At 43.0% G+C, this 13234-nt stretch overlaps 1 protein-coding gene across 1 annotated transcript in view; it reads right to left on the bottom strand.

Moving 5' to 3' along the window:
• The window catches only part of LOC140717142 (uncharacterized), a 165324-nt gene extending 152863 nt beyond the window's left edge, over positions 1-12461 (bottom strand). The window contains exon 1 of the mRNA XM_073030404.1: positions 12384-12461. Coding sequence (XP_072886505.1) covers positions 12384-12406 — 23 coding nt within the window. The 5' untranslated portion in view covers positions 12407-12461. The remainder of the gene's footprint in view (positions 1-12383) is intronic.
• Positions 12462-13234: the final 773 nt, after the last annotated feature.

The following is a 13234-nucleotide window of genomic DNA, read 5'->3' as shown; positions in this document are numbered from 1 at the left end:
GATTTTCATTTACAGAGAGTCAAGCTTGGCAAAGAAGCTCTACTTGTAGCATACTTCTAATTGATGGTCAGAGCAAACCCGCAAGTGCTAGCTCTTATAAGTAAGTGGACATCTGTCACAGCCAAGGAGACCAAGGAGACCCCCACATTCAACTTAGTCTCAGGATCATTCCAATCTGCATTTGCTGATAAAGCCCACATCACAGTTTGGTGCTCACCACTGCAAGAGGGAGTTCATTGTCTTGCTCCTCTGCAGAAGTGGACTCCATCTGATTTCCCTTCAGTGCTCTGTAGCTGCTAGGTTGGGTATGGACGGTCGCTGCCATTGCAAGCTTCTCCAAAGTGCAGGCACCCTCCCATTGTGTACATGCAGTCATTCTCAATCCACAATCACTTAGTAATAAAAAGGGGGTTCATTTTCTCAACCTCCAGTTAGCTGTGGACTATTAGAGGACCTCACTGATCAGGCAGTACATATGTCTTATGTTCCACATCGTCAGGTTCAGCAACAGTAATCACCCAACAGCCATCAGGCTCCTGAACCAGCATGGATAAGTTCACTCACCTCAAAGCTGAACTGCCTCAAAAGCCTCCAGAACTCATGTTCTCAGTGTATTTTTAAAAAAATTACTATATGCACTATTTGTCTTCTTTTGCACATTGGTTGTTTGTCAGTGTATGTCCATGTACAGCATTCTGGTCTCTAGAAACATAGTTCTTCTTGAATGGACATCACTTCCAGTAGGTAAGTTGTTTTTTTTATATTGTTTCCAGCACGTTAATTTGAATTTGATCTGAAGCACACAGTGGGAAAACATCCACCTCTATCCTCTCTTTATTTGCCCTTGAAACAGCAATATCCTTTCACAAGTAAGATCTCATTAAACACCTCAAAGAACGATTCCGTCTTGGGTGACATTTGAGAAGGTGCTTAACTCACTGCATAGCTTTGAGAGGACAGCAGAGAGGAAAGATAACTTGTCTTCAAAGGCATCACCTGCAGACTGGAGATGTGTCTGAATGCTGTAGATGACAATGTCAGCTGCCGACCCAAGCAGTGTTGAATGCCAAGACCTGGAAGCAAGGTCAGGGTGTGGCACATCTATCGTATCTTCATGATGCTCAAACAAATCCATGATTAGCGTAGCTGCAGCACAAGATCAGCACCAGAGGTGAAGCTGCAAGAATGAGAGCAGCTTTTGCTAAACCCGAAGCTAAGATGTAAATGGAGAAAGCTTGTATATACATGGAGAGAAGATGTGTAGAGGCTACATTAAGTGGACTCAAGGAAGGGCATGAAGCTAAGACTGCTGGAGCAAGGACAAAGATGTGGAAAGCAGCAGCTGACTTAGACAGTAGTGAGTCTATAAGCAGAATCAGTCACAACAGCCAATGTATTTTACTAAAGAATTCGTCCAAACACAAGTTAACAATGAATGGGTGTTCTGCTCCCTCCAGCCAGTGCCTCCACTCCTCCAAGGTGAGTTTGACGGCCAGCAACTCACGGTTCCCAACGTCGTAATTACGTTTGGCAGGGGATAGACGGCGAGAGAAGAAGGCACAGAGATGGAGCTTTTGGTATGGGACGGAGCGTTGAGAGAGGATGCCTCCACCCCAGTGTCGGAGGCGTCCACCTCCGCTATGAACTGGTGAGATGGGTCAGGTTGGACCAGGATGGGAGCGGAGGTGAAACACCTCTTCAGCTCTGAGAAGGCTGAGTCCACTTCAGGAGTCCAGTGGAAGGGGGTTCACAGGAGGGGTGAGTTGAGTAAGGGGCGCTGCCACCCGGCTGTAGTCCCTAATGAAGCGACGATAGAAATTAGTGAATTCCAGAAATCACTGGAGTTGCTTAAGTGACGTAGGTTTGGGCCACTCTGCCACCGCCCGGACCCTTTCGGGATCCGCCCTCACCTGCCCACTCTCAATGATGTACCCCAGGAACAGGCATGGAAATCGCACTTCTTGGCCTTAACAAATAGCTTGTTCTCTAAGAGCCTCTGAAGAAACTGGCGGACCTGGAGGGTGTGCTCCTGGAGGTTACGGTAGAAGATTAAGATATCGTCCAGAGGAAAGAAGACAAATTGGTTGATAAAGTCCCTAAGGACATCGTTGACCAGAGCCTGGAACTCCGCGGGAGCATTGGTCAGGCCAAAGGGCATCACCAAGTATTCAAAATGACCAAGGGAGGTGTTGGAGACTATCTTCCATTCATCTCCCTCCCGTATCCTGCCCAGGTGATAGGTGTACCACAAGTCCAATTTGGTGAATGCAGTGGCTCCGTGAAGGGGTTCGAATGCTGAGTTGGTCAGGGGCAGGGTATACTTATTTTTTATGGTAATATTGTTCAGGACACAGTGGTCAATGCATGGGCATAGCGAGCCATCTTTTTTCGCCACAAAGAAGATTCCGGTGCTTCGGTGGAAGATGAGGGTCAGGTGATGCCAGCCAGGAGGGAGTCATTTATATACACCTCCATAGCTTCACTTTCTGGACGGGACAGGTTATATAGCCGACTGGCGGGTAGTGAGACTGCGGGGAGAAGGTCAATCGCTCAATCGTAAGGGCGATGTGGAGGCAGAGAAAGGGCCCGTTGCTTGCTAAACATCTCTCCCAGATCGTGATATTCTACGGGAACGGTGGACCAGTCAGGGGGTTCAGAGGCGGATGAGGTAGTGGTGACCTCCACTGGGGGAAAGGCTGATTGCAGGCAAGAGGAATGGCAGAACGAGCTTCAGCTGACTATTGTCCCAGTGGGCCAGTCGATGAGGGGGTTATGACAGCTTAGCCACAGGTGGCCTAGGAATAAAGAGGCCCGAGGAGAGCAGATTAGATTGAACCGTATCTGTTCCCAATGGTTTCTGGAGAGAAGGAGAAGCAGGGATTCCGTGCAGTGCGTGACACGGGCCGGGAGTCTATCGTCTAGCACAGTGGCATCCTGTGGGGCACCTCAGAGGCTCACAAGAAATACTGGCTTGGAGGGCTAGGTTTTTGTCCAGGAAGTTTCTCTCTGTGCCAGAGTCCACTAGCACTAGCAGAGGCAAAGACTGATGATTATGACATAGAGTGGCTTGAAGGGGCATTCGGTGTCGGGGGACGAAAGGGAAGGCTGTCTGGCTCTCCAGGGTCCCACTGCAACTGGTGAGCCTCCCCCCGCTTTTGGCCAAAGGGGACAGATGGCATGGAAGTGGCCGGACTGACTGCAATATAAACACTTGCCCGCTCTCATTCTCCAGAGACGTTCGGTGGGAGAAAAGTGGTTCCACCCCAGGGCATGAGTTCCTCTCCTGGGGTGGTAGAAACGGCAGGGCTGGGAGCTACTCGGGGTGCTGAAAGAGGAGAGAGGCTTGTTCTGGTGGGAGGTGGTAAAGAGAGCCGAGAAGTGTCCAAAGGTGGTGGACGACCAGTTGTCTCTCCATGGCATTCTTGGAGGCGATTGTCCAACCTGGTGACCAGGGAGATCAGGGAATCCAGGCTGTCGGACTCGTCTCTCACCGCCAGCTCATCCTTCACCAGGACGCTGAGTCCATTCCGAAAAACCCCCTGGAGCGACTCATCGTTCCACCCCGAGTCGGCCACTAACGTCCGGAACTCCACTAAATATTCAGCAACACTGGGGGAAGCCCTGGCAGAGAATGAGTGGACGCTTGGCGGCGTCTTTACCTCGGACAGGGTGATCGAAGACTTTTCACATCTCTGCAATGAAACTGGCGAAAGAGGAGCAGATATCCAGTTGGTTGTCCCAAATCGGTATGGCCCACGCTTAGCAACCCCATGACATAAGCAACTTTAGCCTTATCTGTGGAGTAGGTCAACGGCTGCTGCTCAAACACCAGGGAGCACTGAAGGAGGAAACCCCGGCACTTCCACAGGTCTCCGGCGTAGTGCTCCAGCTCCGGTACGTGAGGCTCCCTTGGAGGAATGAGTGTTGATGAAGCTTGGGGGGTGGAGGGTTACCGCTACGGGCTGTCTGGGCGGGGTTCCAGGTGTGGGTAGAGTGATAGGAGTGGAGACTCGGTCCACCCAGTTACCGATCTGTGTGACGTGCACAGACAGGGAACGGAGGTTCTCCGTGACCTCCCGGAGGAGTTGGTCGTGCCGTCCCAGCAGGGAACCCTGGCTGGCGAGGGTTTGTTGGTTGGTGCTTGTGTCCGCTTGGGTCCACGTTCGCCAGATCGTTCTGTTAGGGAGAACTGGTGAACCCAAACGCAGAACACTGACATGGAGGTAGAGCTGGGATGCAGACAAGGGCGTGGAGCTGAACGGCAAACAGGAGGATGAATGGAAAGGCAGGTGGCAGGCAATGCTTCTCTTGACACGGAGAGACAGAGTTAACACAGGCAAACAACAACGGTGAATCAAAACATAGAATACACAATTCTAAGCGGCCGGGAACATGAACTACCACACTGGCTGAAACAACGATCTGGCGATGAGTGGAAGCAAAGCCAGGGTATTTATGCAGCAGGTAGATGAGAGTCAGGTGTGCTGCAACCAGGAGGCCCGGGAGAACACCGGGAAAAGGGAATTAGGAGAATATGAGGAATAAACGGCAGGGACCGTGACAAGACTAGCGTTTTCAAAGCCCGAATGGTTAAAGATCGTGTAGTAAGACTGTTTTCAAGACTAGTCTCAAAGACTACCATTATTTGCCAAAGACTTAATGAAACAATCATTTGACTTTTAGTTTCAGTAGGCCGGGCGGAGAGTATTCTGGCCTCTGGAGGCGCAGTTTGTTTTGTATGGACAATACTTCCTGAACGAAAGCTGTTTTTTTTTTGTTATATCATTTCCTGTGTAGGTTAGTTTGGATTCAATCTGAAGTGCATGGTGTAAAAACATCCACCTCCATCCTCTCTTTATTAGCACCAGAAATTACGGTATCTTTCACAAGTAAGATCTGATTAAAAACAATGAAGGAAGCTTTCACCTTGGGTGATTTTTGAGAAGGTGTTTAACTCATTGTACATACCCACTGAGAGGGCAGTAAATATAGCTTTTCATAAATTCTATTGTATTTCTTCATTTTCCTGGAAATACTTGCAAGGAAAAAATCTCAAAGTCGTATATAGTGATATACATGTCCTTTGGTAATAAATGTAATTTCACTTTGGTTAGAGCTAGCAGCCTCCACAATCCATTCCTCCAAGGCCATCCCCAGCTGCCTCATATTTCAGAGGCCACAGGGAACAAGGCCCACACCCTGTTCATTCAGATCAGAGCTCTGAACTTACCCAACTGAGCGATGCTTTCACAGCAGCCATCCTACTGTGTGGAGCTAGTGGCAGCCACATCAGGATGGCGAACATGTAGTGTCAATGTCGGCACCACTCTGGTGGCACTGTGCATCCAGGGTCTCTCAAACTGCTCTGCACATTGTAATTTGTTCATCAGGTGAGTTCAGCCATTGAATGCTGAAATGGAGTCAGGGTAAGGTCATGGAGCACCAGAGTGAAGAACAGCATCAGAATGCTCAGAAAAAATGGGGGAAGGTAGAATAGATGTGAAGAGATACTCAGTCCAGTTCCTCGAATTCAGGACCTCTGTACCATGATTACTCTAAGTACACTTTTCTGAACATGTGGTGAAGCAGCGCTTGATTCTGAAATGACTTTGATAAGCTCCATTACACCCAGCTCCTGCTGTAGACTCGCAATAAAATGGCTCACACACTGGTATGGTAATTTAAGCCTCAACAGAATCACATGAGCAGTAATCAGTCAATGTAATGCCATCAATTACTGCAGCTACTCAATAACCATAAATGATTTCCAGGAAGTTGTTTGTCTTTCTCGCCAATAGGTAGCAGGATGAAACTATTATTTCAGTTCTCAGAATCAGATTTATTATTATGTGAAATTCAAAGTTTTGTAGCAGCAGTACTGGGCAAAGCCATAAGAATACTATAACACAAAATAAATGAGTAATACAAAATAAAGGAATAAAACTATAAGACATAGGAGTAGAATAAGGACATTTGCACCAGCATTCCAACACAGCAGATTTATTAACCCTATCAAACCCATTCTCATGCCTTCGTAACCTTTGACACCCTTACAAATTAAGAACCTACCAGCCCCCATATTAAATATACCCAATGTCTTGGCCTCCACAGCCAGCTGTGGCAATGTTGCACAGATTCACTACCCTCTGCCTAAATAAATTCCTCTTCATCTCTCATTTAAAGGGACATCCTTCTATTCTGAGGCTGTGCCCTCGGGTTGTAGATAATAAGGGTGTGTTTATGCAACATTCAAAAATATGATAACAGAGGAAGAATTTGTTCCTGGATCATTGAGGAAGAATCATTGAGTTCCTGAATTGTTGGGTCTCAGCCTAACATTACAGTACTTTAGCATAAGAAGCCAACAAGGTTCAACGTAAGCTCAAGCAAATTGTTCCAATGAACAAGCAACAATATCTCATCTTCTGACTTGGACTGGAGTCTACTGGACTCAATATTGATTTCAATGTGTTTAAACAATCGTCTGCTCTTGCAACACGTGTTCCTAACAATAATTCATTTTCACCTCTTCTGCTTATTTCAGGTATTACCATCATCTCCCTGATCTCCAGTCTCTCACTAGCCCTTCCATCTTTAAGCCTTTCCCTACCACTCCTGAATTCTAGTCACTCCCCATCATTCTCAATGTCCTGTCGCACTGCAGCCTTCCAAATATCCAGTTTCTCCATTGCCACATTGACCTGCAGTGGATATTTACCAATACTGATCTCTAACCTGACCCCCATGTCTCCCACTAGCTAATATCTCTCCTGCTCTCCCAGGCTCCGGTCTCCTGCAATAATTCAAATTTCAGTCACACTGGTCTCCAGTCTTGTCCTACAAATCAATATCTTTCACCTTTCTCCAACATTCTCACAAACCAATCTCTCTCCTTCTCTTCTGAGCTACAGTCTCTCCCTGATCTCTCAATTTCCAGTCACTCCCAGCCATCCCCAGAGCCAGTCTTCGATCTGGGTCCTTGTGCTCATGTCTACCCAGCTCTCCTGAGTTCCAGTTTTTTCACTAACTTTCCTGTGCTACATTCTCTGCCAGCCTTCCATATATTAACCCTCCCCCTAACAGTTCCCACTTCTCCCAACTCCGTCATTTCATTGTCCTCCATATCCCCATCCTCTCTTTCCCTCCTGACTCCATCTCTCCAAAGCTTCCATTTGAGTCCAACACTGGACAAGTCCTACCATTTCAGATGGGTCTGACCTGAAGTGAAGTGAAGTGAAACTAGGGGTGATACAGGTCTAGTCAACAAACTGAGCAGGAAGAATCAATGGTTCGGGCTTGTGGTCATGGTCATCTTGCTTAAATATATGTAATAATAGAGACAATAACAGTTAGGAAAACAAGATCCTACTCTACTTTAGCTCTTGTTCTGCTCACACCCAACAAACACTTTGGCCAGTTAGAGGAGTATACTGACATCCAATATAAGATGGCCAAGTTTAGTTTTAAGTTTGTGAAATCACAGACAACATGGAATTCTGGAATATTAACCTCTAAATTTCTGTGATTCTTCATCTCTGTCATGAACCCTGTGGACCTGTGTGGGGGAACATAGAGCATTAGGTTATGAGGCTTCTGGAACACCTGTATTTGTTAATTATTGTCTTAACTAGAGTTGTTAAGCCCTTGTGTTTTCTGCTTAACCTCGTCAAGTTTATTTTGACTGGCATGGGTTTTCAGCATAATATGATTATTTAAAGTGGACTCCCAATTAGCATTTATTGTGAGGTCCTTGTTCTGAGAATGATTCGCCTTAGAGCATCACTTGGTTGAGTCACTGATATTCTGTTGGAATTTCAATGTATAAACTCGTTTCCATTTCTACACGGAAGTCTGTTGTTCCTCTGCACCTGGGTTTAGTCATTGCCAGCAACACACCATGACAATCTCAGTTTACCACCTTCCGCCTCTGTCCAAGTTGGTCATGGTGTCAATCTGTATGACAACGCTATTTTATAGGAAGCTCTGCCTATATAGTAAGCAGAACCACCATGAAAACACTCCCACACACAATTGCAGAGTAATTTAGCAGCTACATTATCTCAAATAAAAACTTTAGTCAATATAATACAATCAATTATTGTAAACTTATATTAACGCTATGAATGGCTAAACTCTGGATTGCCTTTAAGTAGTCAGAATTTAATTGATAATGTGGTTATCCACGGAAATAACAAGCATCACACAAGTAAGAGGTTTTATCTTCTCAAAATTAGTTCCATACAGTTATGTTGTTATTCATCTTGTGCTCTGATATGATAGCTGTCTGATACTCCAATTCTTTCACATGACTCACCTGGGTTAAATAAGGAGTAATAAACTACGAGATGAAATACAGGAACGGAATCTAGAATCAATTCCATTAAATAGCTTCACACAAAACAGGCTGCACATACGGAAGAACAATATCTTTAAACGGAACAAAGTGTTTGAGGAAGTGTATCTAAATGATGAGTGAAAGTTTACTCACCACTAGAGATTCATATTTTTGTGCTTCCAATGCAGCTTTGAAAATTCACATTTTACTCTGTGCTGCTTTCACTGTGATCGTTACTCAACCTCCTTGTCTCTGGAAAATAGATATTCTTTCGACACTTACTGATCCCACAGTTTTCACTGGGCATTTGTGAATAGGCACTATCAAGGTGTCCTCAATATATCTGGCAGCAGAATAGTGCCTCAGTTAATGGTGGGGATCCCTGTTTCTTCAAGGCTTCAGAGAGCCATGTTCCATTCTGAACTTAGGCACCGTTCCTGTGAAATTTCTGCACTTTTTTAGTGACTGTGTGGGTTTCCCTAGATGCTCGGGTTTCTCCACACATTCCAGAGACATGCTAGCTGCTGGTTAATTATCTCCTGTAAATTACAACCTTATACACTCAGTAGCTGCTTTCTTAGCTACTATACCTAATAAAGTGGCCACTGCATGCACATTTGTAGTCTTCTGCTGCTGTAGTCCATCCACTTCAAGGTTTGACATGCTGTGCCTTCAGTGCTCACACCACTGTTGCAATGTTGTTACTTGAGGTACTGTTGCCTTCTAGTCAGCTTGAACCAATTTGACTATTCTCCTCTGACCTTTCTCACCCACAGAACTGCCACTCACTTCTTGATTGTTTTTGTACCGTTTTCTATAAGCTCTAGAGACTATGAAAATCCCAGAAGATCAGTAGTTTCGGAGATACTCAAACCACTCTCTCTGGCATCATCATTCTACTGTCAAAGTCACTTTGAGATCACATTTCTTCCCATTCTGATGTTTGGTCTAAACAACGACTGAACCTCCTGACCACGTCTGCATGCTTTCATGCATTTCTGCCATATGATTAGCCGATTATATATCTGCGTTAACAAGCAGGTGTACAGGTGCACCTAATAAAGTGGCCACTGACTGTATAGTGGAGTGGTAGGAGAATGGAGGATGGAAAGTTGATGAGGATGCAAGAACATTAGGATTATTGTGCATGGATGTTCGATGATTGGGGCAGACATATGATCAAAGGGCTTGTTTCCATTGTTGTCCATCTCTATGACCTTCTTTACACTGTGTCGACTTCGAAGCAGCAGTTGCAGAAATTTTCTTCCATTCTAACCTGAGTTATCTCAACCAGCACTTATCCATTAAAACTGCTCATTTTTATAGCTCCCCATAACAATGGCTAGATGTAGTCCCTGCCCATTTTGTAACACTTATCGCTCCCTTTTCCCTCGGATCTTTGAAGATGTTGACAGAGCAAGTTTCAGTCTGATGGTGTCTTCCATTGACAATATTCAGATGTCCTTGCTAAACTAAGTGTTCCAACTGATAATTAAATAGCCCATGGCAATAACAATACATACAAAAATGCACGAGATGGTAATTAACACCTTCGCTCAAAAATCTGTCCACTAGTCATTGTTACTGCTTATGAGATAAACATTATACAACTTCAGAACCTCATTGTGTGAAGTTCCAGGCTATTAATTCCTTCTTTCTTTAGTAATTTAGAATATCCACTAACTTTTTCTGTTGTTACTTGGAGTACCATTCTTATGAAAGAATCTTTGGTACCTGGAATATTTGGTTGCTCCAAACTGAGAAAGATGCTTTGAGTGTGACCTTCCCACCAGTTGAATTAGTCTCTTTAGTAAACATTAGCGTCTTAGACTTTGCTACAATTCTCTGACTGTGGACTGCAGCTACACCAGATGCTTATGTCAAATTAAATTTACTAACGTTCTTCAGTTCTTACTTCCATTGACGTTGAAGGCTAACATACAACCTGTTTGTACAAGTCCAAAGCATTATGTTTCCTATGTTTAAAATCATTGGATGAATTTACTTATGGAACAGTCAAGACACAAATAAGACACCAAGAATAGAAATTCAAAGTTCTTTACCAAAAAAAAGCTGACTAATTACCTACTAGCTCTCATCTCATATTTATAGAGTCCAGCCATTCTAACTGTTATGGATCACAGTAATTTTGCAATTTCTAAAAATAATCTGATGGTAAGTCAACACCCCCTACCACAATATGGTTATCAGTGCACACAAAGGCTGGCCTAAATTATACTTTGAGATATTCCTTGAGATTCATCATGAAAGCATCTATTAAGTTGAATAGTTGCAATAAACTCATTGAAATCTTGCCAACCAAAAGTCCACAAACCCCAAGGAAAACCATCATCTTTAATGTCAATGTATAATTTTGGAACTATTGCATTGGAACCCAACATATATGTATCCAAAGAAGCAAAGATATACTTTGCAAGGTTCCTCACAAGCTATTTATGTATATGTTGAGCATCTAAACCAGCTGTTCCCAGCCTGTGGTCCAGGGACCCCTTGGTTAGTGGTAGAGGTCCGTGGCATAGAAGAAGTTTGGGAGCCTCTGATCTAAACAATTGATGCAAACTGTGACAATATTCCAAGTAGGCACAGATGTCCATTCAGGATCAGAATATGAACTGCCATATGGAATTAGAGTAAAAGACATATTCTGGGCCTGAAGATGCATGCAATGGCACTCCTGTGAAAGCTAATACAATTTATAAACTGGAATTCAGAATCTCAACACCTCAAATGTGAAACTTAAGTAGTCTTGATACCTTAGGCCTCATCCATGACAGCATGTGTTATACTTCCCTCAAAAGCATTCTGGGTAACCAGCAAGAATAGAGTAACAAAACTCCAGTTCAATTTCCTTGACATTTATCTTGCTGACCGTTTTCAGTCTTGTACCTAGTGAGTCACTGCTTATATTTAGCTAAAGGTTATCATAGATCTCATCAATTGTCTTCTTCAAATAAAAGTCTTTTATACCACTGGTTCAAATATAGCTGGTGAAAAAAAGAAACCATAGAAAAATCTTTATCCTTGTGGAGTTTCTCCTGCCAGAGACATTTTGAGAAAAGAAATCACACATTCTGTATTTACACCAACTTTATGCAAAATTTTCAAAAGGGAAGTGTTTACTCCTATGTCTAATAATACATTTACCAATACAGGATCATCAAGATTACAAATAGGTTTGTGAAGATGCTTGTGAAGATGTTTGTGAATGAGGTAATATTTTCACTTGATAGGACAACTGATTTAATGGTTGCTTTTATCTAAATGTTATCTGTGTTGCCAAGGGCACAAAATTCTATTGTTTAAAAAGGGAACATGTTAAGTGAAGGATTGGGAGATACCACTTTACCCCATATAAATCTTGCATTATTTTCTCAATATATGCACTGTAAATTGGAATTCATCAGTTCCTGTTATGAATACAATGTCACATGTACCAGTATACAGTGAAAAACTTCTATTCAAAGCTCCAAATGTTTAATCCATGGTTGACATTTTTGCAAATGTTAATGACCTAATGTTGTAAACAGTTTTATCAAATATGTAACCTTTAAGTTAGATTTAGAAGTTTCAATATTTTATCAACTTTGGTAACAGTGCCTGATTCCAAATATCGTAAGCCATTTCAATTACATTTCATACATTAGGATACAAGTTTGCAAGTTAAAGACTTATTTCTACATCTTTGAAAGCACTAGAATGTTTCTTCCTCTTGTTGAATGAGCATCGGTTTGTATAACAGGAAATAAGTTCAGTAACATACCTTGATGTGTTGAACTTTACATCCTAGATGTAGATATTACCACATTGGTAAAAACTAACTAGGAAAAAGTTGTTCACTGCAATATTTCAGCAATTACCTTGAGGGGATACAATAATATCCCCTGTTATGTGATGTGCTAGCAAAGTATTTCCCTCCATAGTTCCATTGCAGTCACTCTTTAACCTGGAAGGATCACATATCTTGTCGTGTAATACAACTCAAAAGTAAACATAGTTTGATGAAATTATATTCCAAATCACTACATACTTTAGTTTGAATGTTTTCCTCATCTCCCTGGTTAATCTGTTCTATTTCTTCAGCTACCAATGAGCATCTGTATATCCAAGAGTACAATGGTGAATGCCAGAAATGAGTTGGCTCACCAACACCACACACGCCAGGCTCAACAGGGGCTGATCCATTTTGCAAAAGAAGGGGTGTTATAGTGCTACTCAACCAGAAAGGGTGGCAGTTCCTGTAATGAATTAAGGAGTATTGTTTAATTTTGGTGTCAATTATTGTGATGGAATTTACCAAATATAAATCCAGAAATGATTGAAAGTAATTGCAATACTTCAAACTTTTGAACAGGGTGATTATCCCAGCCATTGGAACAGTCTCTATAGCCGGAATCCTGTATCAGCATAAGGAAAAAATACCTGCTGCACAATTCTGATGAATGCCTTCTGCAAACAATAAAATGTTTTGCAAATCAATGGTGAACTATCTGTTGATAGATGTGATTTGACAACTATTGTTCCACATTAAGGATAATTTGCATTCTGTTGGTAAAGTGACAACATACGGGCTGCACACTGTATGCATGTTTATATTTGTGTGTTTCCTTGAAATTCGTTGCTTTTCTGGGTAAGAGCTAATCTTTCTCTAAAAATAGCCACTGGTTTGGCAAAGTTTCTGAGTTCTTACAGGAAGTATTGTCTAGAGTGAACAAGAACTTGGAGAGAATCATTTAAATGCAATGGAACATCAATGGTTGGGGCAAGGGAATAGCCTATTATTTCTGGGAATCCCTGCCGACTAAAGTTCAGAAATTGATTTTTCACTTGGTGACTTACTTATTTCATTCAAAGCCAGCAAGAATGGATGAAGGAGGCAGT

The sequence above is a fragment of the Hemitrygon akajei genome, chromosome 27 (genome assembly GCF_048418815.1).
Source record: "Hemitrygon akajei chromosome 27, sHemAka1.3, whole genome shotgun sequence".
Lineage (NCBI taxonomy): Eukaryota > Metazoa > Chordata > Chondrichthyes > Myliobatiformes > Dasyatidae > Hemitrygon > Hemitrygon akajei.
Note: the sequence above shows the minus strand (reverse complement) of the source record. Positions and strands in the feature narration are given on the sequence as shown.